This window comes from Tympanuchus pallidicinctus, unplaced genomic scaffold (genome assembly GCF_026119805.1).
Source record: "Tympanuchus pallidicinctus isolate F22 unplaced genomic scaffold, pur_lepc_1.0 scaffold24, whole genome shotgun sequence".
In the NCBI taxonomy this organism is placed as follows: Eukaryota; Metazoa; Chordata; class Aves; order Galliformes; family Phasianidae; genus Tympanuchus; species Tympanuchus pallidicinctus.
In genome coordinates, this window is record NW_026294741.1 from 3296924 (window position 1) to 3320610 (window position 23687).

General features: G+C 39.9%; 2 protein-coding genes across 4 annotated transcripts in view; both read right to left on the reverse strand.

The window, feature by feature from the left end:
- Nucleotides 1–10534, reverse strand: part of TRPV3 (transient receptor potential cation channel subfamily V member 3) — a 26910-nt gene extending 16376 nt beyond the window's left edge. For both annotated transcript variants that reach the window (XM_052689182.1, XM_052689181.1), the window contains exons 1-2: nt 9577–10534; nt 1728–1983 (exon numbers count right to left, since the gene is read on the reverse strand). The gene's annotated coding sequence lies outside the window, so the exon portion shown is untranslated. The remainder of the gene's footprint in view (nt 1–1727; nt 1984–9576) is intronic.
- Nucleotides 10535–10644: 110 nt separating this feature from the next.
- On the reverse strand, nt 10645–23587 carry TRPV1 (transient receptor potential cation channel subfamily V member 1). Of its 2 annotated transcripts, XM_052689180.1 has the most exons (15): nt 19296–23587; nt 18594–18760; nt 18103–18255; nt 17577–17717; nt 16818–17116; nt 15981–16157; nt 15606–15770; nt 15245–15340; nt 14572–14642; nt 13768–13933; nt 12966–13032; nt 12218–12534; nt 11889–12016; nt 11522–11637; nt 10645–10985 (listed from the first exon to the last, which is right to left on the reverse strand). In XM_052689180.1, the coding sequence occupies exons 1-15, from the start codon at nt 19604–19606 to the stop codon at nt 10819–10821; spliced, it is 2541 nt and encodes an 846-aa protein (XP_052545140.1). In that variant the 5' UTR covers nt 19607–23587; the 3' UTR covers nt 10645–10818. The 2 variants fall into 2 exon arrangements, with proteins under 2 accessions (XP_052545140.1, XP_052545139.1); XM_052689179.1 differs by having other exon boundaries at nt 15606–16157.
- Between the last annotated feature and the right edge of the window lie 100 nt (nt 23588–23687).

Genomic DNA, 23687 nt, shown 5'->3' on the forward strand with positions numbered 1-23687 from the left:
TCGAACCACCAGTGATTTAAGGGAAGAGTTTGAAGAGGAAAAAGAGGAACGGTTCACTTCTGTATATTTTTGTCATTTAATATACTGCTTTCAAAGCCACATCTAAGATCTGATGGAGACTATTTCAGACAAGATGTCAGAGTCTGCACAAGTAAAAAACTGCAGGCATAACAGTAACCTCCCACAGTGCTGAAGTAGTGTCTGCTCCTCATTTTTAATCACTATTAATTGCAAGCCCAGATGAAAATTAAGCCCAGGCTTTTGACTGTATCACTTACTGAACTCAGTTCTTATTTTAGGTACATTCATACAAATGTCATGAGAATAAATGGAGCTTTTTTAGGCTTATCAGCTTCTTCCTCCCTCTGTCTTGTTAGTTTAATGACTAACTGCTTTCATCATCACCTTCCCGTGCACTATCATTTTATGTAATCTATGACATACAGAGAAAAATATTGGAACAGTCTGGAGAATGCAAAATCATAATTATTGCAGTCCATGTAACCTGATATGGAGTGTCATCTTTAGTTGTAACTATTTTTGAGTCTCATTATCTATTTAATTGTTACTTACCTGCCATCAGAGAGGTCCCTTATTTGAAGTGGGCCGTGAGACAAAAATACTGTGTTGATTTATAGTATTAAGAATTACTTTGGAGGAGATTCTGAGGACACTGTGGATGTAGTATCTCACCTCCAGCGTGACAGGGAGAAGAGAGACGTGCCTTTGTCTGTAATGGTGAATGGGACTTCACCACTTTTACAGAGTGAAGCATTTCACACAATATCACAGACCCACCTTTCACTTATCTGAGAAAAATCATACATACTCATACCTCAGCAGATCAGTGACACCATAAACATTTATCTGGGGGACTGTCATGGGACAAAGGTCTTCTCTTCTCCCTTAGGGGCAGAGCAGAGGTGGTGACCACCGAGAGATGTTTCATTCACGGGATCCTTTGAACACCCACAGCTGATTCTTACCAACTCATAAAACAATCCTTTCCCCCAGAGGAAAGATGATAAAAATTCCATTTTACTTTTGTGCATTATTTATGGCACATATATCCAATCAGTAGAAAGTCACACTTGATAGGAAGAGTTTACTCTTCCTGTAAGATTTTCAATCTTTTGACGGGCTGTGGTGGACATCAGACACTATGGAAATGTCATTTTTTTCTTGGGGAGAAGCTACATTATTTTACTACAAAAGTTTTTCCTACCCAAAATATTAAAAGTCTCTGTGAAAAGCAATGTCTTTCAGTGAGGAAAATGCTTTAAAATTATTCTCCTGCTTATCTCCAAATTGAACAAAAAGAGGATGTTTTAGAGAGTTGAAATAAAGGCTACTCTACCATGCCAGCTATTCTGCCTCTGACAGTTACTACAGTGAGTGAATCTCTCAGTAGAAGGTAAAAATATTTTTAACTTCAGCCTGTATGCCAGTATATTTTGGATCGCCTCAGCACAGAAATCAGAAAGTGTCACAGTGCATTAAGCAGAGAAATATAAATGAAATAAGCTGTATCTTAATTTCTGAATGCCTCTAAGTCAGTGTGGCACACCTTGGGAGAAAGACAGATTAATAAATTAGAAAAATGGCAACAACCACAACAGCATTCTCCAGTTGAAAGCCAGGCTTAGTGAGGATAGTTTAGAAGATTTCATTCTCTGGAAAAGCATCACACCTACTCCAAACACCCACAGAGCTCTTACAGAACTTACCCTGTTTACAAAACCTGCATGGCAGAGTAGAGAAGGCGCCTCCGAGTTGTACGAATGAAGCTCAGATTTGGGGCCCACTGATGTTTCGACAACGTCCAACAGAAGGAATCTTCCAAATGAGTAAAACTATATTCAGGGTCAAAATGATTCTAAAAATGCACAAACCCCCTTCTTCAGTCATCAGGTTTGCTTGGCTGTTGGAAAGCACAGATAAGTACGGCACTGGAGCGCTGAAGCCTTACAGGGTTTCTTACATCTGAAATTAGGAAGCAGAGAGAAACTTGCTAGACAACAAACTCTTTACTTCACAGCTGCCAAAGTGGGATGACACACACGCAATAATTATATACTAAATTATTACTAAAGCTGAGTCGCTCACGGATGACTTAATGGTAGCAGTAGAATATCTAAAATGATCACAGCACTCTGCAGTTTACATTCTGTATTCAGAAGAAAATGGTTATGCACACACATTTAGGTTGTAAATGACATCCCTTTATGTCGTGCTTAGTTTATTATACATTATGGAACTATTGAGAGAGCACAAAGCAAAAATGAGAAAGCAATCGTGATAAGTGCTCCAGAAAGCAAATATTTTTGCTATTTCTAAGAAAAAAAATAGAAATGGGTTCAGAAAATCTGCTTTCATAGCAATAACGTGAGTGAAAACATGGCGGGTGTGTTTAGATCTTTCCCTATCTGCACGTTTTCTGATGAATGTGTACCCTCAGGGTCTGTGAGGATACAACACGCCTGTGTTTCACAGAAACAGCACTGATGTGACTTCTCACTATGGAGAATTCTCACTACAGGGAATGGTGTTTTCCAGCTCTGCTGGTTTTGAGCTGTTAAGCAGTGGTTGCTGCACACTTCTTTTTTGGGACATGCCAGAAAAGGAACCATAAGTTCTGCTCTCCCTACAGAGTCTTTCAGTTACCAGTGTTAAAGGTGCACTTAAAACCTGCATGTCCTTGCAATGAAACCTAAAAGACAAACTCAGAACTCGCCTTTCCTTCACTTGATTAATAAATGGGATTTAAGAGGAATAATGCAGGTTGGAAAAACAAAAATATTTCTCCACTGTAAAAAAAGGGAAGAAAGAGTAATGTTTGAGGAAGCTGGAAATGAAAACATAAAATACCTTCAAGATGTTCAGATTTAGAACAGGCAATCGAACCTGAACAGAATGACTCTAAAATACATCTGCAAACTGTAAGTGAACTCCACTTGTTCAAGCAGATCTCTTTAAAGAACAGGACTGCTGGGTTTTATCTTTGCATCACATCGCGGTCAGCCCTTTGGTGTGAAATACCAGGAATGTTACGTTGTTTCTGGTAATGAATCAGCTTCCACAGAACAGCACAGAGAAAAGGTTCATGCCTACACCAGTTCCATTTGGCATTAGGAGAGCGTGGTTGGATGAGCCAAGCACACATCCAGCTCTGCCTGACACAAACTGATGATGATATATTCCAACCCGATGATGATATACTCCAAACCCTGCACTGGGCAAAGCTGTTCACACCTTGTCAAATGACTGCCTAAGCTAATATGCTGCAGTCTAGAGTCAGTTGCTTTGATGGTCTCCTAGCTGCTGATCCAACCACTCAAGAACTGAATAATGGCATTTAATCTTGCCTGGAAGAACACTGGCTTTGTTCTCCACACTAACTACAAGAAACTGTTTAATTGCAGTCACTCTGAGGCTGGAGTATTGCATGTGAAAATAGGCAAAGTTAGATTAAATCTGGGTGAAGGTGCATTTAAGGACTCTTGCTTTAACTCTCCTAAAAACCACTGTAGAAAAGCAATTAAATTCCTTTGCAAAGAAGGCAGAATAAGTTCAGCAGCAAGCTGTACTTTGAACTTAGAAAGCAGCTGTATCTGAAAGTACTGGGTACTTAGCAGCACACAGGACCTATCAGTGTGGTCTATTTACAATGTTGTGGCACTTAGCCAAAAAGAAAAACAGGGACAAGCAAGAGCCAGAGCCTTGTATCAAATCTGACTATGAAAAAAGAGAAGATTGTGAGAGCTCTAACAATTCACATGCCCAAGAATTACACTTCATCTTGCCTGATACGTGTTAACAGCATCTCCCTCCATTATGAGGTCACTAAGTTGCCAGTGTGGCCTTTTCTGTGCAATTGTTTTAGAAGATTTAGATTTAGAAAACATGTGGACAGATTATTTCTGGCTAGTCTTCCTGAAAATGGGTAAAAACACCACGTGCTGCACATGGGTGTTGTGAGCCTGAACAGAGCTGCTCTGAGGGCAGACCCAAGAGTCAGGAAATAAGAAGCAGAACTACAGTAAGTCACATCTGTGCAACCATTTTCTTATAGTTTTCATCATTAATGCACTCAGCCTTTAAGTTCCCAGACCTGTTCCACTCAGATTTCTTACAAGCCATGGAGAATTTTGCATCATGGCTGTGCAGACCACTTTACAGAGCTTCACATCAGCTACCAGCTGTCTCACTTACTTAAAGAAACTCCATAAAGACACTCCATTAAAAACCAGACATGCATCTCCTATGAAAAATGACTTGAAAACATTAGCTTTGGAAGGCGTGCACAGCACCAACAAGCAGCAGATGCCCTATCTGGCATTCATTATCTTGTTTTTCTAGCAACAGCTAGACTCTAGAAACTAAACTGAACAAGATGAAGGAAGCCCCAGATGGGAGGGATTGGGGATTTGGAGATTCGCCATCTGACATCAGCAAACTGCATTTTCTGTTCTGCTGACGTGATCTGAGTCAAACCTGCATTAAGAAATTGTTCTGATTTCACATTTAATTCTGTGAATCGCAGTGCTCCACCTGGTAATCAGTGGGAGGAAAAGCCATTCTCTAAAAAACATTCGTAACATTAAGAGGCAACAGCATGGGTAATTGTAGATTGCTTATTGTCAGTATTCCATTCCCTGATGTCCTCAGAAGTTTAAGTATTACAGCGCTGTGCACAGCAACTACCAGCAGCAGCCCAGTTTCCCCGAGCACAGCATTTCATTGATTCTCTCATGATTTTATGGAAAAAATGCACCTGAATTCCCTTTGTTTCTTGGAAAAGGATTCAGCACTACCGGTCTGTTGTGGGAAGGCTCCACAAGGTATCCCACAGACTATGCTTTTAGGAGAATGTATGTGCATTTAATGCTGAAGAACCACATGAAGAGCACTTCTGTAGTGTATGCTAAAAAGGGGAAGATACTATCACTTTCCCATAGATTTTCCAGCTAACTTTTAACCAGATGAAGAGACAGAAACGAGTAATAGGAAAGACACAACAGCATGGTCACACTGCTACTCTAAACAGAACTCAGACCAACTCGAACCAACATGTAACACTTCACTGAGAACTTTCAAAGCAAAAACTTGACTTGGCTGCTCCGAACCTCAGAGTCCCAATTAGGTCAAGGTTGATCTCCAGCTATTTCAGAATGAGTTTGTACCCTCAGTCAATCTTAGTGGTGGTGCATGATTTCTGGTAACACTAAACAGCACTGGGGAATTAAGCAATATGAAAATGCCTCAAGGAATACACTGTGAACAAAGCACGCCCCACCTATATGCTACAGTTTTTTTACTCCAGTCTGTTCTGCTGCTGCTTGACTCAAGTAGCCTTCAGGGGCTCACCACCAAAGCTGACGAGGAACAGAAATGTTATAATAATTTTAGGCTGAACTGTTGTTTGGCTGTTTGATGCTTCAGTCAAAGGAGCATCAAAACTCCTCATTTAAAAGAGAGTATTTTAATTGGTTTCACTCGTCTAAGTCTGGGGAACAGTTCTTTCCCCCTCCAAAGATCTAGTTAAAGCTGTATAAAGATAATACGAAGGGGAACAAAAATTCACCCACTCTCAGGTCTTCCACTGAGAGCTAAACCTCACCTCACCTGTAGCACTTCTATCAGGTGCTCACTGACGACAACAAAGCAAAGTCCCTGCAGGCCCCTTTCACTTACTGTCAAGCTGTTCCTGGGAAATAAGTGAAGAAGAATTCAAGGAGAACATTGAACAATTGAAATAAACTTCAAAAATAAGAGAGCTAAAACATGCATGTGCCATGTTGCTGCAATCAGGATGGCACAGCATGTATTTGTATACATGAGCTGAATCTTGAATCTTCTAGTGTTTCCAAAGGGAATTCTCTAAGCAGATACACATCACACGTGCCCCATGGATAGATCATCTTTCCAGGATACATTTTCCTGTCTCAATTTCAACCACTATTCTCATTAAAATATCTTTTATTATGCAGATTTTGTCCCCTTTGTGAGTGCTTCCATTTTCTGTCATACAGACCCTAGCTAAGATAGAGATGTTCCATTTGTCATTGCAAATCAGTCTCTTGAGAACCCTCTGTCCATTTCCAGCCCTAAATTTCACTATTCTGAATCTTGCTGCTAATGAGGGACATTGGCTTTCCTGTGTCTTTCTCTACATCAATTAAACGTTCCTGACTTTCAAAAACTGAGGACACAATCCCTTTTCCCTGGGTGGTTCATTATCCACTCTCCTTTGGAATAAGAGGAATTGTCTCTGAGCTACACCTACTATACCACCTTGGAGAGAAATGACTTCCACTTGATGACATTGCTTAAAACTGCTCTTACTGGCTGAGTGAGTAGGACACACTTCTTCCCAGTTCCTGTCACTGGGAGTTGCTCTCCTTGGCTGCTCCACAGTGGGCTGACATGGCAATTCCAGGTGACATGACCTTTCATGTCAACATTCAGGTGACTAAACTGTTCAGGAAGGCTGATTAAAACAATGACAGACAAGTACAATTTTGGTTGATGATGGACTCTGAAAACCTCAGTGATTTTGTAAATATTCATGTCTCTTCATACCCTCTCATTGCCAGCATATTGAAACAGGAAGCATTACTAATAGTGATGTAGCTCTGCCACAGTATCACAAACACACCAGAAAGGCAGAAGTCTCATGAGATCATTTGGATGATTTCCCTTCCTTCCCAAAAAAATAGTGTACTCTCCACCATCTATCCTGAAGCTTTTTGTACAGTTTAACATCTGATGAAATTGGGTCCATATTTTCTCCGTGGAAACTATTCCAGAGTCAGAAGTAATCCCAGTCTGCATGGTGTGGGTGATGGGAAGCACTTCAGAGCTCTGTAACCACATCATAAGACCCAGAGTGCTCACGCTGTATATGGCAGCATTGATTAAGACATATTCCTTCCAGGCCTTAGTACATCTTTGCCTATTGCCTAGTGGAGCAAGAAAGACTCATAAGTACCTTCATTCTCACAGATGTTTGCCACAGAAGGACAGTGGCATTACCTGGCTTTTGGCAAAGAGAAATGCAATCCTGCATGATGAATGTGATTGGGGGCAGTAGAGTAGGACAGCGGTGTCAGAGGAAGAAGGGTTTTCGTGGGGCAAGTCAGCTATGGGACTGGGTAGGATCTGTGCACACAGCGTGGGGGCCCTCTGGTGGGCTGTGCAGGCTCCCATGGAGCCCACCAAAAACTGACAATGCGCTGCCTGAGAAGGGATTAACGTTGGTGTTTAATTAGGACAAGTGGGATGCGGGCTACAATGCCAGCTGCTGCAGAGGGCACAATAAGTACATAATACAGGTTATGTGGCTCCACATTTTTCAGGTAATTTATATACTTTCCTCAAATAATTCAGAAATCATTGGAATTTGAAAGATGCAGCAGCTTATGTGACTGACTAAGCATAAGTTGCATCTCAGGTATGGCAGTGCTGTAGCATACTCAGATCAACGTTTGGCTTTTACACATGTTAATCAGTCCATTTTCAATTCCCAGTAAAGTGAAGCCCAACTCACCTTAGATGAACTCACTTCTTGCTGTCTCCCATCATACGCACATTTACACTCATTATTTACACTTACTGCTAATTACAGTCACTCACAGACAGATGAGGTGAGCACATCAACTCCATTTCCTTTGTTTTTGAGCCAGCATAGAGCTGAACCTCCACCCCAAAAATAGAAATAAAGACTGATTTATTGTAAAGCCATGCTTCTTGTCAGCCAGTGGAATTGTCTAGCAGTACCAACAGCAGTGTCTGGTCCTAGCAAAGCTGTTCTTAAAGAGCAAACACTTCCTGACAAGCCACCCCTCTTTCCTGGGGGTTAGTCACAGCCCTCCACTAAGGCTTTGTGCTCCTTGTCTCTTCAGAAGCAGCGTGTCCCCTGTAGGCATTCCATCCAGTCTGCCTTAACAGAGATGCACCTTCATTTTCAAAGCACTTCTGTGCATTTAGATGGAATGAAGATGAAGGAAGAAAACTGTGGCAGAGCCATGGTTAGCTTACTCTAAATAAATGTGACACCAGGTTAGAGACCCTGCTAAGCTATATTGCCCCAGCTGTGGGAAACAAACTCTTGCCTGCAGCAGTAACTAAGTGGTGATATAGCTAGAAATTCTGATAGGTTAGTAATAACTTACTTGAGAAAAATGAAAATTTTCTTTTTTTGCTTCCAAAAGAGGGCTAAGGGTTTAAAAAAAAAAAAAAAAGCAACCAAAAGACCACCAGCATCACTCTATCCCACAAACACATGACATATACATTTTCATTATATAGATGAGTGTTTTCACTCTGCATTTCAATTTCTTTTTTATTAACAAGTCCCCTGCACTCCCTGTAATCTTGCTGGAGCAGAAAAGGACAGGAAGGCACAGACCAACCTTCTGTTTAGGTTACCCACGGAAGTGAATAAATCCTTCTGGTAGGCACTTGATATAAATCAAGGTGGAATTTAACCACTAAGAGTAGGTCTCCACACAGGCAGATAATTATGACAAATGGATCCCTCACAGAGAATACAGAAACTTCATAAATGCTTTCCAGCTACATTACGTTCCCTGTGTGCATTGAAGAATAAATTTGTTTTGGCACATAAAGGCATGGAGACAATGACCTCTGTTTTTCTGGTTGGCCCCTTTCTATATTTATTATTAATGGCTGGAGTTTCACTGCCTCAGCCTGTCTTGTTTACTTAGCTGCACTTGTTTCACATACAGACGGTCTCTTAGTATATTCAGTAAGGAGCATAAGGAAGTCTTGACTGGAACCTCTAGAAACTGCTAACAGGAGTTCAGAGATACACCTTGAGAATAGTATGACATTCAACATCCCTACTTTGAACACCTTTTGTAGTCTCCCTAATCGTGAGATTCAAAGCTTGTTTACATTTTGATTTTTGTTAAATAATTATTTCGAATTCTTTGGCAAGTTTCTGTGGCTGTATTCTGAAAAACTCTATGAAAAAAATAGCATTTGTCCTGGGTGTGTCCTGAGTGATTTGATTAACAGAAGGATCAAGAATTAACAGCCCTCTAGATGGTGCTACTATTTCAAATAAGCTGGATGCTTGCAAACTTCACTGAAGTCTATCTACAGTAGCCTATGGGAAACCAGCACTGAGAGAAGTCCTGACCTCAGTAAAAGAACGAACAATAGAAACAACATAGAGTTCATCTGGCAGTGTTAGCAGCAGAGAAAAGTCTGTCAGTAAACACAATTGTTTCTTTTTAAGAGCAGTGAATGCCTCCATTTTGCACTGCTGCAGAAAAAAAATTTAGATGTACTGATGAAAATTACCTTTCAAAGGCTGGCACAACTTTCTCTCTGAATTCCAATGTTCTCAATAATTTGCTACTCATCTATCTAGCATAGCACTTCAGAACAGATGCACTTTGAACACAGCCACAGAAACAACACACAAGCTCAAACTGAAACTTGTTGGCTTAAGGATACTTGTATATTCATTCTGTATTTGCATATTACAGGCTGTTATGTATATATATGTGTTTCAGTGATACACAGAAAGGAAAGAAGGTAATTTACCTTTTCTTGCCCATCACAGCTGCACAGGTCCAGCACTGGGTCAGATCTTTATCACAGATTTTCTCATCCTTCCTTTCTGACCAGCTACTTTCCTTTCATTGCTGTTAAAGTCAAGAACAAAAAAAACTTTGATTTCAAAATAATTACTGTTATTCATTATTATACATCTGACCTTTGAAACATACAGTCTATATAGCCACTCTCTCTTACTTTATGCAAAGTTCACCTGTTATCTAAATAAATGTCAATTTTGGGATCTCGTTAAGCCTTCAGCCTCAGTAACAGTAACTGTATATTCTGGAGTTTACTCAGACTCTGTAAGAGAAACATTTCGTTCATTTTGACTACCCAACCTTTACAATTTCACAGTGTATTTGTTCTTGTGTTATGAGAAAGGCTAACCACATCTTTAGATGATTCATTACTTACCATTCTTTCACTGTGTCCCCATTTATCTCCTTTCCAAGAAACATTCTTCACAGCAACCTACCTTTGGTCTCTTGGTAATTTTTACTGCTCTTATCCATTTCCATTATAACACAGCTAGTGGGTTTTCAAGGCTGGAAAGTCAGGAAATCAGGGCCTGTCGCTGCTCAGACAAACACTTGTTAAAAGAATCTAAAAGCAGACATAGGTGGCAAGTGATAACCTTTTCTCTATAGGCCTTTTTGTTATTTTCATATTATCAATGGAATATTCACCTTTACTGGCCACTTGCACCAATCTGCAAAACTTAGTGAAGGACCTGTAAGCTAAGGATGAGAATGTCAGCTCAGACCTCAAAAATGCATGAGAGCACTTACAAAGAGTAAAAGAAGTGAAGAATGGGAAAAAATCTGCAGCAAAAAAGAGCTCACTACCTTACTGACAGCTCTGAATTGTAGGAAATTCTCAGTGTATTTAATGTAAAGCAAAGCAAAAGAAAGCAAACCCACGCCACACTATAAGAATTGTCTAACACTTTGTAAGTCAGTCTACATGCAAATATCTAGCCAAGTAAATAAAAACCAAGCAGTAAGTACCTACTTTCTTTCAGATTTGTATTAAAAATAACCATGAAGACATGAGTTTAAACAACAAGTAGTTTATTCAGGATACTTAATGAATCCTTGCACACAGTCATTTCCTAACTTCTTTGGTCTTTTTCCATAAATCCCTCTTCTTCTGAAGGAAGTGTTTTAATTGTCCTCCTTGTAAGAACCAACCCAAACAATTAGCCTTCTTCTTAAAAACAAAAGAAAATCAGACTGACTTTGGAAGAGATTCCTTCAACGTCTCACAATCCTCTGGCTCATAATAAGGTTCCAAAATAGGTTTTAGTTTGATTTCTTCTGGAAGTTTTTGTGTTTCCTCTCTCCTGCTTCCATCTCTTAAAAGCGGAACCAAAGTTTTCCAGTTTTTCCCTGAAACTAAAAAGGAAAAAAATGGTTAATTTCTTCTCCACACAAACAGAAATATACAAGTAGTTTGAACAGGAAGCTGATGGAAGAAAGAAGCAGGAAGAAAGGGCTTAGTGGAATTTTTTCCACATTCTGTTTTCCATACTTCAGCTGGCAAGCGCAGCAGATTGTCTTAGAGTTAAACAACTCTGTGCTGGATGCTGGACTTCCAAGGAAGCTTCCTGAAGAAGCCATACTTGTGGCCTCCAAAGTAACTTTTTGGCTATGTGGTTGCCAGCATACACTGTCACAAGCCTTCAGGATTTGCACATATTATCTGCCTTATAAAATCAACAGTCAGAATGCTGAATCCATAGTGCTTTTCTTCCAGAGAATAAAACTGCTATGCGAATAATAAGCCCACAGAGTCCTCTACATTTTGTTGTTGATTGAAAAAGACATAAACTTAGCTTCTATCATTATACTTAAATGTATAAACAGACTGCCCTCTAACAAACAATCTGTACTGCTTCTATCATTAGCATCTAGGTCCCTGAAACCCTCACCTCTACCAGGCTTAATAGAGTAACTGGGATTTCGTTTGAGGTCCCCAGAGCACCCAGGATCTTCGTTGATTATGCCCAAATTAGTATTCCACGTGGACCAGTTCACTTCATCAACTCTGGGGAAAGAACAACAAAAAGAATATCTATTCTAAGCATTAAGAGAGAAACCCAGGATGAGTTTATATCACCTACTGCCAACTCTCAAGCCAAAGGTCTGACCCAGAAAATAGATCAAATTGACTACTGTAGTATGGCACTTGTTGGAGGAGAGCTCCAAGGGGACAGTTCTTCTTCCCATTATCCATTATCAAATACTTAATGCTGTTTGTCTATAAAAGATTGCTCATTTGATATACAAGCAGGTTACCTAAAGCACCATCTGTAATCATCTTGGCCATCAGGTGTGATCCCCACCAAGACTTGCTTTCCAGATCGGAACGAGCGCCTCAAACAGTTCAAGTAGCTGTTTTCAATATCCAAGATTGTGATGGCTCTCTAACAGGGAAAACAAAGCAGACCACTAAGAACCTGCTGTTCTGAATTCTGCCTTTAATTAGAAAAATAAATCTTGAACTTTTATTGTTATCACCACCTTAAAGCATGCATCAGACCCATCCATGAAACATCACCTCTGTTAGCACGACATTTAAATTCTCCACAACCTCCATCTTGGATAGCCTCACAGAACCAAGATACCTGGAGTTTCCAGATGCTCTTGCTCTCCTGTGCAATTTTGCTCACAGTTTCTCCCATCAGTGCAATAAGCATATTGAGCAGGAGGATGTACGTAAGGATGACATAGAGAACCAGAAGGATGACAAACACGGACTTGAACCTGTAGTTCTCTGTAAACTCCAGGTCTCCCATCCCAATAGTGAACTTGAAGAGTTCCAAGCAGGTATAATACAGACTGTTATAGGATGTGCGGCCTCGCTTTGTATGGCTGCATCGGGCATATTCAGAGCTATTTGTGTCCTGCCCCTCATTGTCATCTTCAATTAAAGTCACCACAGCTGTAGCAAAAGAAGAATCACATAGAAGATGAAAATATAATTTGAGAACATAAATCTATTGCAAGCAATAAAAATGAGCATGAAAGTATCAGATAAGACAAAATATTTTCATGGCACCTCGTCCCCAATGAAATTGCTCTATAAAATAGTCCCCCATAACTGTCACGTTTCAGTAAGTGTTGTCTCAGGTTTGTCTACGTAGAACAGGATGATTGTTTATCCATTCAGCTTTGTTAAGCAGTCTGAGACCCAGGCATGAAAAGCAGTCATACACATAGCTGTTATTCTGAAAAGACTTTTGTAACAAGATTGATTTGTTAGTTTTTCTTTGAAAACAAAAATTCTAATTCAACTGAAAAATACAATTTTCTGAGATTCTTAGAGATAACAAAAAAAAAAACAAACAAAAACAACTCCAAGTTTGATATTACCTGTGGAAAATCCCAAGAGGAATACTAGATAGACAAACATGAAGCGACATAAGTCTCTTAGGATCATCTGTAACATAGAAATGGAACATTTTTCTATTGCAAAACCTTGAACATAAACTGTAACAAAAGTTGGTCGAAAATATTCCTTCAGTTCCAGAAGGCAACTGCTGTGAAGTGGCTGCTCATGCATTAAACTGTTGTTCATCCTGCCAAGATGATCAACTTTAATACAGAAAACATTTTCCTCTGTTATTCAAGCAATAGTTTACACATGTGTGCAAGACACACACTTAACAAATAGTTTCGTCTTTGTGAGTATAAATCACATTAAGATAATTGCCTCTTTCTTCCCCTCTTGGACTAGCTGGCTACATCATACAGAGGTTTAGTAGCAGTTACTGCCTCCCACTTAACTGCTCTGTTTGGTAACATGCAAACTATTCTTAAGGAAATTTCCAGCTGGCAGAAAGTCCTGCTATTTCACACCAGATGAGCTCTCTAATGTTCTCAGTCAACATAGACACACCTATGTCAATCCAACTGTAGAGTTACTTCAAAGCACAACAGTAACAGAAGGTATTGACTGCTATAAAATGCATGGATGTGGAACAGGTGCTTTTTTCTATGACTTAAAAAGTCTATCTCTTTGCTCAGAAAATCAAAGTTGAGTGTGGTTGTCTGACGGGCTTTCCAACGACATCACGAAAGCACCTGGTGACTCCACTCCTAGAAACCCAGGCACTGGTGGCAGTTTCCTCTTGTGAGCACTCTGCTGGCTTCACCACCCCCTCACTGTACTGACCTTTGCAATCATGACAGAGTAAATGCCCATCTGCTGGAAGCCACGGGTGTAGTATAGCATGTTAGCCCAGCCCAGAGCCAAGGAGAAGACCATGGAAGCCACATACAGTTCCTGGCCACAGAAGTACAGCACCACAGAGCTCAGGAGGAGCAAAGAGTGAACAAAGCTGAAAGACAAGTATGTTCTGAATCCAGAGTGCTGAGACAGTCATAGGTGGTATGAACACAGGAGAAACATGAGATATACAGCATACTAAATGCACAGAAGCCTTGGCAGACCCCTCCTTTCTTTTCCATTCATTCTTTTCCTTCTCCAGTCCTACAGTTTCCTTTGCAAGCTCTTCAGTTTCCCCACATACAAACTTTCATATACTCTTGCTCTTCATTCTGACTGAAGGGAATAAAAGTCCTTGATGACATTCATTTCTATAACACATCCTATCCTTCCACAGACACATGAAATTGCCCATTTTAGCTGCACCTCCTCTAAGAAAACAAAGGGCCCAAATGAAAGTTTCCCTCTGGAATGGGAGGTTGTCTGCACAACCAGTGCACATACTGCACTGCAAGTCCAACTTGGAGATCTATTCCTAACTCAGCTGCATGATGCAGTCACTACATTTCTAAATGCTTAATCTGCTTTACCTCCACATTACTGATCCAGACACACTTGTTTAAGTGCTACAATAGCCACTGGCAAGTATTTTGTAAGGTGTCTACCAATTAGAAGTGGTTTAAGCCAAAGCAACAGATCTCACAGTCACCCGCTTCATGCTGAGATACAATCACAGACACAGGCACTTACAAAAGAACTTCACTGTAACTGTCAACTATCAGTGTCTTCAATGATGGGCGCCTCTGCACAAAATACTGTATCTGAAAGAAAGAAAGAAAAAAAACAGAATGAAGACTAACTTTGCATCCAAGGAGAGAGTAAATATCCCAAGTGAATACATCAGCTAAGCATTGGTTTCTATACCAGGGAGCTGGTACCCATCCAACATCTGGCAAGAACAGTTAAAAGAACACTGTTGCAAGGGAGACACTTTGGTAACACAACATTCCCCTTACATCTTGGGCCTCACCTCTTTTGGTGACTCCAGTCTATTCAGCTACTGGTCTGAGGATCTGTGAATCACTGTATATTCCCCATTGGTTGCCAAGAGGAAGGTGACTGACTTTGAACTAGGACAGCTAAATTTAAATGCAGGTTTGGCTACTTGCAATACTCCATTCTTACATTTTGGCCAACATAACTGTTTAGATGCTCATTGACTTCTTAGGTCTCTCTTTGCACAATAGATAAAACTGTACCTTAGACAAAGGGCTTGTTAGCAACCTGATATCTTCTGACCAGGGCAAAGAAAAAGCTTTGCAGCTCTAGATTAAAACATGGATTATCTTGGCAATGAATTCAAAAGGCAGGTTTGGTTCTCACTTGCACTTACAGCAAAAAAGAAAAGTTTCAAGTATCTTACCCCTCTGAAAAAAAAATACAGTCCTCCCAGTACGCTCAGTATCTCTCCAGTCACTCGAAAATATTCCCCAGTGCTGTGACCAAAAGTGAAGGGAGGCTGTGTAAAACAGAACACAGAGATATTCAGCAGAACTAGAGATAGGAAAGACCTGTCCTTGCCAGTAGCTGAAAACAATTACATTTCTGAGATAAGAAGCTAAATTTCTGAATGTGCTGCACCAAGGGTGCAAAGTCTTGCCTGAAAAGCAAGTGAGATCAAAGTCTCCCTCCCACCTTCAGGACAGGAAGAAAACTGACATTAGGAGCACACATGCAAATGGGAGGCTGCTCTGGGATATCACGCACTGAGAGTGACAACATACATTTTCCCCCTTCTGCACAGGTCTGTAGTAGGCAGCCGTAGTCAGGATGCTGATATGAATTGCATATACGAAGAAGTTGAAGTAAAATAAGTGCTTGACAAACCGGTCCCACTTGTCTTGCAGCAGCCTGTTAAGGGGTTCTACCAGCAGCATCTCGTGACGATTCTGAGTGGAAAGATAAAGAGGAGAACCTTGACAGGTTCCGTATGCACTGGGCTTTAAAAATAGCAAGTGATGCTCAATTTTAGCAAATGCCTCCTCTAATACAAGTTGTTGTTTTACAGAAATGACACAAAAGATGTACTGTGTAGAACACAAAGCTCTTCTCCAGCAGTCCCCAGTCTGCAAATAAACATCAAGGAAGTACATACTTACTGGTGTTTCACTACTGTAGGCAATAATTTCAAGCACTGAATTTTTCTCACATGTGTCTATGCAGGACAGGTCATAAAGAGATGAGTGGACAGGTCCATAAGCCCATTCAGTGAACTTCCTTGACAAGTGTCTGCACTCAGGATCTTTGATCTCTCGTCTGAGGATGTAAGCGAAAATCTAATTGAAAAGAACAACACAACCAGCATTTCAGTGCTGACAGTTCTAGTTCCTCAGTATCTTCATAACAGATGAATACTTTTATTTAGATTAACACAGTTTAACCATGCTGAAGTTAATTCACTGGACTGGACTGAAAGAGATTGAAGTCTGAATTAAAAAAAATTAATTTTCTCACTGTATGCTGGTGGATGGAAAACGCGGATGTAGAATAAAGTTCATTTCATTACTTTCTACTACATACAATTTGCAATTATCCATGTTTCAAACCTACCAGAGAAATACAGAGATATTTGTTATACATCTGAGTATACAGTCATGATGAATGGAGACTGTCAGATGGTGAGTTCCATCCATCAATCAAAAGTACAGGCCTCTTGTTCAGAAGATAGCAGAAACCCACTTTCTGTTTCCACCTGGGCTGTCTTATATACTGCTAGTATGTATGTAGTGCCACCTGGGCAGATGCATGCATGCACACACACTTCTCAAAGGCATTAAGCACTGTGCAGTTTTGCATGTTGGACTGCAATATTAATTTCTGTTAATAGAAAGGACTTAGCAATAAGCAGTGATAAAATCTATCCTGCGTAAATGTTCCACCTGTACTCTGCATCACATAACACAGTAAAGGACAGCTGGACACATTTGCTCACCTACCCCTATCTTCCCTGTTTTGGCTGCCAATGTTAATGGAGTCAGCCCTTTTTTGTTGGTGAGTTCTTCCAACTTCAGGATAGGATTTATTTTGGCACCAAGGATCAATATGTTATTGTACATCTTGGTAACAAACTTGGTATTATCCTTAGTGTTATCTGCAATCTCCACCAGAGTATGCAGGACCATATTGCCCATGGAGTCCTCAGCAGCAATATCAGCAGCCTGGTAGGGGTTCTCAAGGAGGAATTTCACAATGCAGAGCTGATTGGTGCAGGCAGCCAGAGACAGGGGCAGCTCTCCTATGGATAAGAAATGAGTGGTCAGAATGCCTAGTACACATGCATAAACAGAAAAGAGACCACATTATTTTCAGCTTTCACTGTGAGAAGAGGACGATTTCTCTGTTTAACTCTTGGGATTCAAACAGCTATCATATTTTCTTCAGCTTAACTGCACTAGAGAAACATGGCTGCTCACAAAAACACAAAATAAAGGGTGGTGGAAGGTTACAATCTCTCAAAAAAGAAGTGCTCAAAAAATAAAAGGATGGAGACAGCAAGCTGGCAATGAACATCATCAACTACTGTGTTTCTTTATGAACTCATATTTGGGAAGTAAATATCTGGAATAAGACATGGATCAAACCATTTATGACTTTCAAGCCTCCAGTCTCAAATAAACAGGATTATTTAACATCTTTCAGTTGGGATAATGCTAGGATAACTCATTCAATCAAGCTCATAATGTGCTTAATCCTACCAAAATAAAAACCAGGTTTCCCTTTGATTTTCCTGAAGAACTCCCCACATGCTCTTGCATGAACATCTGCTCCATTCTGGACCAAGAGTTTAACCAGGTACATGTTCCTTCTCTCAATGGCAATGTGGAGTGCAGTCTGGCCTACAGAGACAGAAAGAAATCTTCAACTTTTAACACAAACTGAGAGCAGCACAATTCATTCAGCTTCACATTAGATGGTGGAACTGAGAGATCTGTAGACTTACAAAACTGTAGAATTAAACAAAAAAAGATGGCACAAACTGCAAATGGAAGCCCCTGGAACTTGCTGTTAAATCACTCTGTCACAAAGGGTGGAATATTGCACCTGCCTAATAAGACAGATCTAGCATGAATGCACTGGTTGTTAATCACACACTGCAACTTTGGGGCACTCCCTCCTCAAGCATGACACCTCACACAGAAGACTGAGAGCCCTGCTTAGCCCTATTTCCAGTCTTATCAGCAAGAGTATTCACTATTTCAACTGTATTCTCTGTTTTCTTACCCTTGTAGTAGTTGTCAGTATATTCTGCATTCACAAACTCTTTCAGAGTTCCCGTTTTCTTTGCAATATCCAGCAGCAAGGGAATGGTATCATTTTTCCCATCATGTAGATTCAGCATGGCTTTCAGTAAGCAGGTTTTCCCAGTTTCTGGTTCTATAATGAACAAAATTACAGCTACACAGAAATGTCTAGGAACTCATCATCTACTCCCAAGCATGCAAGAATTAATGTGGTTCTTTTGAAAAGACAAGAAAATCCAGCCAAAGTTCCACAGAAAACATCAATTTTCTGCATTCTCCCATGCCTTGCAATCAATGGACTGCCTAATCAGTAGGAACTACAGGCTATCAGAGGAACTCTCTACAGCTAGTTTACATTTAACAATGCTGTTTTGTGCAGGAAGTTTTTATTCCCCCCACCCTGTTACCCGTCTCTGGAGTAGTCTTGGAAGAAGACAAGGGCATCTTTAGGTATGTGCCATTATGTGATACCTTTGAATTCATCATCTGTGAGATGCTTCAAGGTCCTGTTAAGATAGAGCAGCAGGTCATCCAGGTCCTTTGTGTTGCCTTGGGCTACAGCATCAAAGATCCTTCTGCGGTCATAAAATTTGAAAGCTTTTTCAGAGCAGCCTGTGATGGAATCTGTTGACAGGAGCCTAACAGGGTAAATTTTAGTTACTGAAACCAGGCATTTAGCAGGCTTTTTATAAACTACCACACAACTATTTTTCATCTGCTTGTGTAAAATAGCAAGTACAATGATGAGCACAGATGGATCTCCAAAATGTACAAGATTAATAACATCTGATAGCAACTGTTCTGATAAAATTAGGAGTTTGCTGCTGAAATGTTGAAAGCAAGACTTCACGTTGCATTGAAGTACAGCAGTCTAACTGCAGGTGTGGGATCCAGGCAGTACCAGGTTCTTATTCTGAGCAATGTCCATTTACTGAGCAGTTTCAAGTGTGCAAACTAAATCTTATCATTAAGATTCATGGGCTGGATTTTTAGAGATGCGAAGTGATGAGAGCTAGTATCAATTTCAAGCAAAATACTCCTTTAGGCACCAAAAATAGCAAAACTGAGAAGACAGGCACGCAAATGTGCAGACAGTAAATACTGCTCTAAGTAGCACAGCCTACGACTGCCAAAATGTACTCATTTCAACCACATTTTAAAAGGCAAACTTACTTGTGAAGTTTCCCCCTCTCCATATTGGCATGAAATTTGATGACAGAAGGTGCCATCAGGTGATCCATCTGGTAAAAGGAATCCATTGGAGCCATGTCTTTGTCACTATCCCCCATCACAAATCGTCCACGTCTTGCAAAGATATTGCTTCTGGATGGCTGCACCTTGCTGCTGAATGTACCCTGCAGGTTGTCAGGTGCTTCCAATGCAGAGTCTTCCCCATCCGTGTGTTCATCTGTCACTTCAGATTCTTCTATGTCAGAACTGCCAAATTTCTTCATCTTCTCAAGAATGGAAGACATGATGAACATGCAGCCTGCAACAAACCACACAAACACTTCAGGTCAGCATTTCAGAGTGCCACAAGTCCCTTTTTGTCTAGGATTGTGCTCCAGAAACAGCCAGGATTTAATTGATTTGTCTCATCTCAGAAATGAAACAGGACACATATTCACTATGCTTAGAGTTCAGGCAGTTTAGTAGGTTGATATCCCTATGCTGTTTTGTTTTTTTTTTTACTGTCTCCACTGCCCCATTCATTTCAGAATAAAGAAAGCAAACCAGAGTGTACCTGAGCTTGCCAGCCACCTCACTGCAAACTCAGTCACTTCTGCTTAAAATCCAATGTCTGTCAAGGCCTGAACTTCAGACCACAAATAATCTCTGCATTTATGTTCTGCTTTCTAACTGATTTGTGCCACAATATATTTTCAGGAGTACATCAAGCCTGTGATAAAAGCCTGATATCTTGTGCTGTAATCATATCTTAATGATCTTGAGCAGAGAGGGCTTCCTGTTTTTGGAAGGGTATCACTTAGTGGCTTTACCAGGGTTACAGCAGTGCTAGATGAAAACTGGGGCTTGTAGCTCTTGTGACATTGGTGTCGCCTCAAACACAAATTAGGAAATAGAAAAGTTTACCGCAGATAAAAGATGACTGTAAGACCACAGGTTTGATCTTGTCTGATTTACAACCACAAAGAGCTTGACACAAGTTAACAAATATGCCATACTAAAGGTAGAACAGGGATTTTGTCTTTCTTATCAAACTGCTTTGACCAATGAAATGTTAGTGTTCACATCACTGAATGTGAAATACTCTGGAAATCCAGTGGAGACAGGAATACATCGTACCAGAGCTACTGCATAGCTGGCTTTAAGAGGGAACTGGATAGCTTTAGAATCAAATTCTACAATTCTAGATTGCTACAAAATCTTACAGCTATGAACATAAGCATTACAAAATCTTCAAAAGGCTTTCAATTATACACCAATACCAGTCATTAACAATTATCTCTGTACATTCAGTTTGAATTCAACATAAATAAGCTTTAAGGCTGTTTCTCTTCATGAAAATCTTCTGAGGGATCATCTGCAAACCTACAACGCACAGTAAAGCTGCACTGTAACTCATGCATGGCATGAGATAATATTTACACTAAGAATCACTTACTTTTTTCCTTTCCAAGCAGGATGGGAAAGAGACTTGTCAGGCATTTGCATTTCCTACCATTTTCTATAACATACATGGAAATAAAACATCAATTTGCACATTTAGGGTAACTGGAAGCAAAACAGCAAAGTACAGATGAAACACTAAAGACTGCAATTCAAATTGCTGAGTCTTCTGGGCTCACCTTTCAAGTTTTCTGTGTTCCTGTGCCCAATCACCCTGAAAGAATAACCGTTTTTTGTTAACTGTTCTGTAAGTAAGAAGTTCTCTATAGAAAAATATTCTCCCTTGGAACATGATACCAGAAGTACAGAAGAACAAGCACAGTAAGTAAAAAGTTACAAACATACTTTTATAAAAAAAAAAAAAGGAAAAAAATATAGTAGGAATACAGACATGTATGATTCTTAATTTTAGTCTCACTTAAATCAACGTGAATCAAGCCAAAAGCATCAGGGAGATGGCTATGCAAAATGGAATCATGTAATTTACACAGAATATCTATAACATTAGAATAAGCAGAACAGCCTTAATCTTGTCTTCCTGCCAATTTACTCAAACCTGTCTCAGTTACTGCATGTGCTTCTATTTCCAATGCCCACTGTCAGTATCTCTGATAATGCAGACAAAGCTGCATTTCCTTTTCAGTTTGAATTTGGAAAAAAAAAAAAAAAACAACATTCAAATTCTATAGAAATATTCTTGAAAGAAATATACATCTCCTGGAAAAACACGTAACCCACCTAACTCTTGAAGCCCATGTGATTAAAGCTTGATCCGATAAACAAGGAAGCACTTTTTTACAATGTCTAACTGAATCACAACTTAAATAATAGAGTGCTTACAAATAACTAGCAAGCATACTACTCAAATACATGTACAGAACTTACGAATGTTGCAAAAAAATCCTGTCTTCTGCAAAATAGTCTCAGTAAACGTCCTCTGTTCTACAGGAATTTGGTGCCAGAGATTCCTCCTCCTAGGTGCCTGGGCTGCAAAGACTTCAGAGTTTGCTTCTCCACTCCATTTGTCTATGTTCCTTCTATCGTTCAATCGTTCTATGTGCAGATGATTTTAATTTTTTTTAGAATCAAGGGAAGTTCAGTAGAAGAGGGAATAGAGTAATAAAACCATTAAGAACAGTTCTGGAACCAGAAGCATCAGTAGCTTCTATTCCCAGGAGTTCAGCAAAGCTCTTTACAAGAATCACAGCAAGTTGCTGTTGTTTTTCCCCCACTAATTGCATTTAGTAATGGATATTCTTCTACAGATTTCCTCTTCGTAAATACACTCAAGCTTGCAAAAAGCCCAAACCATCAAACAGCAATTGTTCCTGCAGCTCACAGCTTCATTTCACTTCACAAAACTTTGTAAAATATGCCACAGCTTTTCTCTGAGATTATTCATCTTTCTGGGCCCTCTTGAGTGGCTGCAGCAAAGCCCCATAGAGTATTTCACATACAAGCTGATTCTGAAGAGAGTGGAGGGAGAACCCAACTGAAAGTCCTACAGACATTCTATCATTCCACATTCCTATTATGCTTTATTTAAATAACACATATGGAACAGTAAGTTTTCAAATAGTGTTGTCATCAGGAAAACAACAGCAATAGCAACAGAACAATTGAATCAAAAATGGATCTAATACCCTTAGAAATGAAGAACTGTGTCAAATATTGCTAAATGTACCACTCATATAAGATCTTTCCATCAGACCAGCCTAGAGAGTTTTTCCAGGTTAAGTCACTAGGCTGTAGCTGTCAGGCCAGAAAAAACCTCCAGTTCCAGCTCTGGAGCTATGGAGCTAGATAATTAAATTATTGAATGAAATTAGAGAGCATAAGAGATCTTTCTAGTCCTACCATCTATCCATATATAAAAGAATAACATATTTGTCTATTCAACAGCAAACTAATTACACTACTTAAAATACCCTGTGGAATCATATACAAATAAAATATAATGCCTGTGCATTAATACATAAATACAGATTACCAATAAACCAGGTTCTTGGCTGGTCATTCTGGAACTTCGCTGAGCTAAGCATCTGCTTCAGCATTATGATTAACTCCTTCATTATTTTCAGCGCAGAGCTTAGTAAGAAAACTACATGGAGGTCTCCCTTAGTCTCCAGCTTCCTGCTTTTGCTAAGTGTTCCTTCTCCCACTTCCAGCATCAACTCTTCTCAGTTTTGCCGTGTTCTCATGTGTGCACTTTGGGAGCTCTCTGGCATTTTCTGAGCATTGATGTCGCCCCATCAGCCTACTTGATTTCTGTTTCCTGTGAAGATGTTTCTTCTTTCTTACCAGCAGCCACTCCATTACTTTCTGCAATAGTTGTCAGTGACATATTCTACCTCCACAGGGACCTTCTTGTAGGTCTTTTCCAACTTTGGTGTTTCTGTGATTCTGCTCATCAGAATGTGCTAAAGCTGATCAAAAGCAGGAGTAACAAACAAGAAGGAATTTATTCCCTTTTATTGGGTGTGCATCCCACAGCTTTGGTGGCTTGGTGCCACCAAGCTTCTTAAATAAGATTGAGATCCTCCTCTGTTGTCATGCTGTATGTATACTACGAAAGACCCTGAGAATAAAAAGTCTCTAATGAAAGCATCATGTTAAGTTGCTTGTTTCTCCCAGTCCTCCCAGACACACTTCCTACCAGGAAAAGAAGCCTTGCATGAAGTATCATTTTACGGAGAAAGTTAATGGCTCTTTCCTAGTGACTCAGTCAAATTTAATGTGATGATTACTTATTTCACAAGCAGGAATTACAGAACAAGGAAATGGAGGACCCTGTGCACACACAAACAGACATTAAATGCAAGCTGTTTTTTTTCAATGTAATGAGTGAGATGGCAGGCTGAACGCAACTCCAGAGAAAGCAAGGAAGTGAAAGGAAACACTGAACAGCCGAGAACAAAAATAATAATAATTAAA

Bases quoted from the DNA above. Each gene is read 5' to 3' on its own strand.
- TRPV1 (XM_052689179.1), bottom strand. From the start codon at position 19,606: ATGTTCATCATGTCTTCCATTCTTGAGAAGATGAAGAAATTTGGCAGT. The intron at 18,256-18,593 runs GTATCACATAAT...TGTTCATTATAG, and splicing joins CACAGATGATGAATTCAAAG to AACCAGAAACTGGGAAAACC. The intron at 12,535-12,965 runs GTAATATCAAAC...CTTTTGCTACAG, and splicing joins CCTCTTGGGATTTTCCACAG to CTGTGGTGACTTTAATTGAA.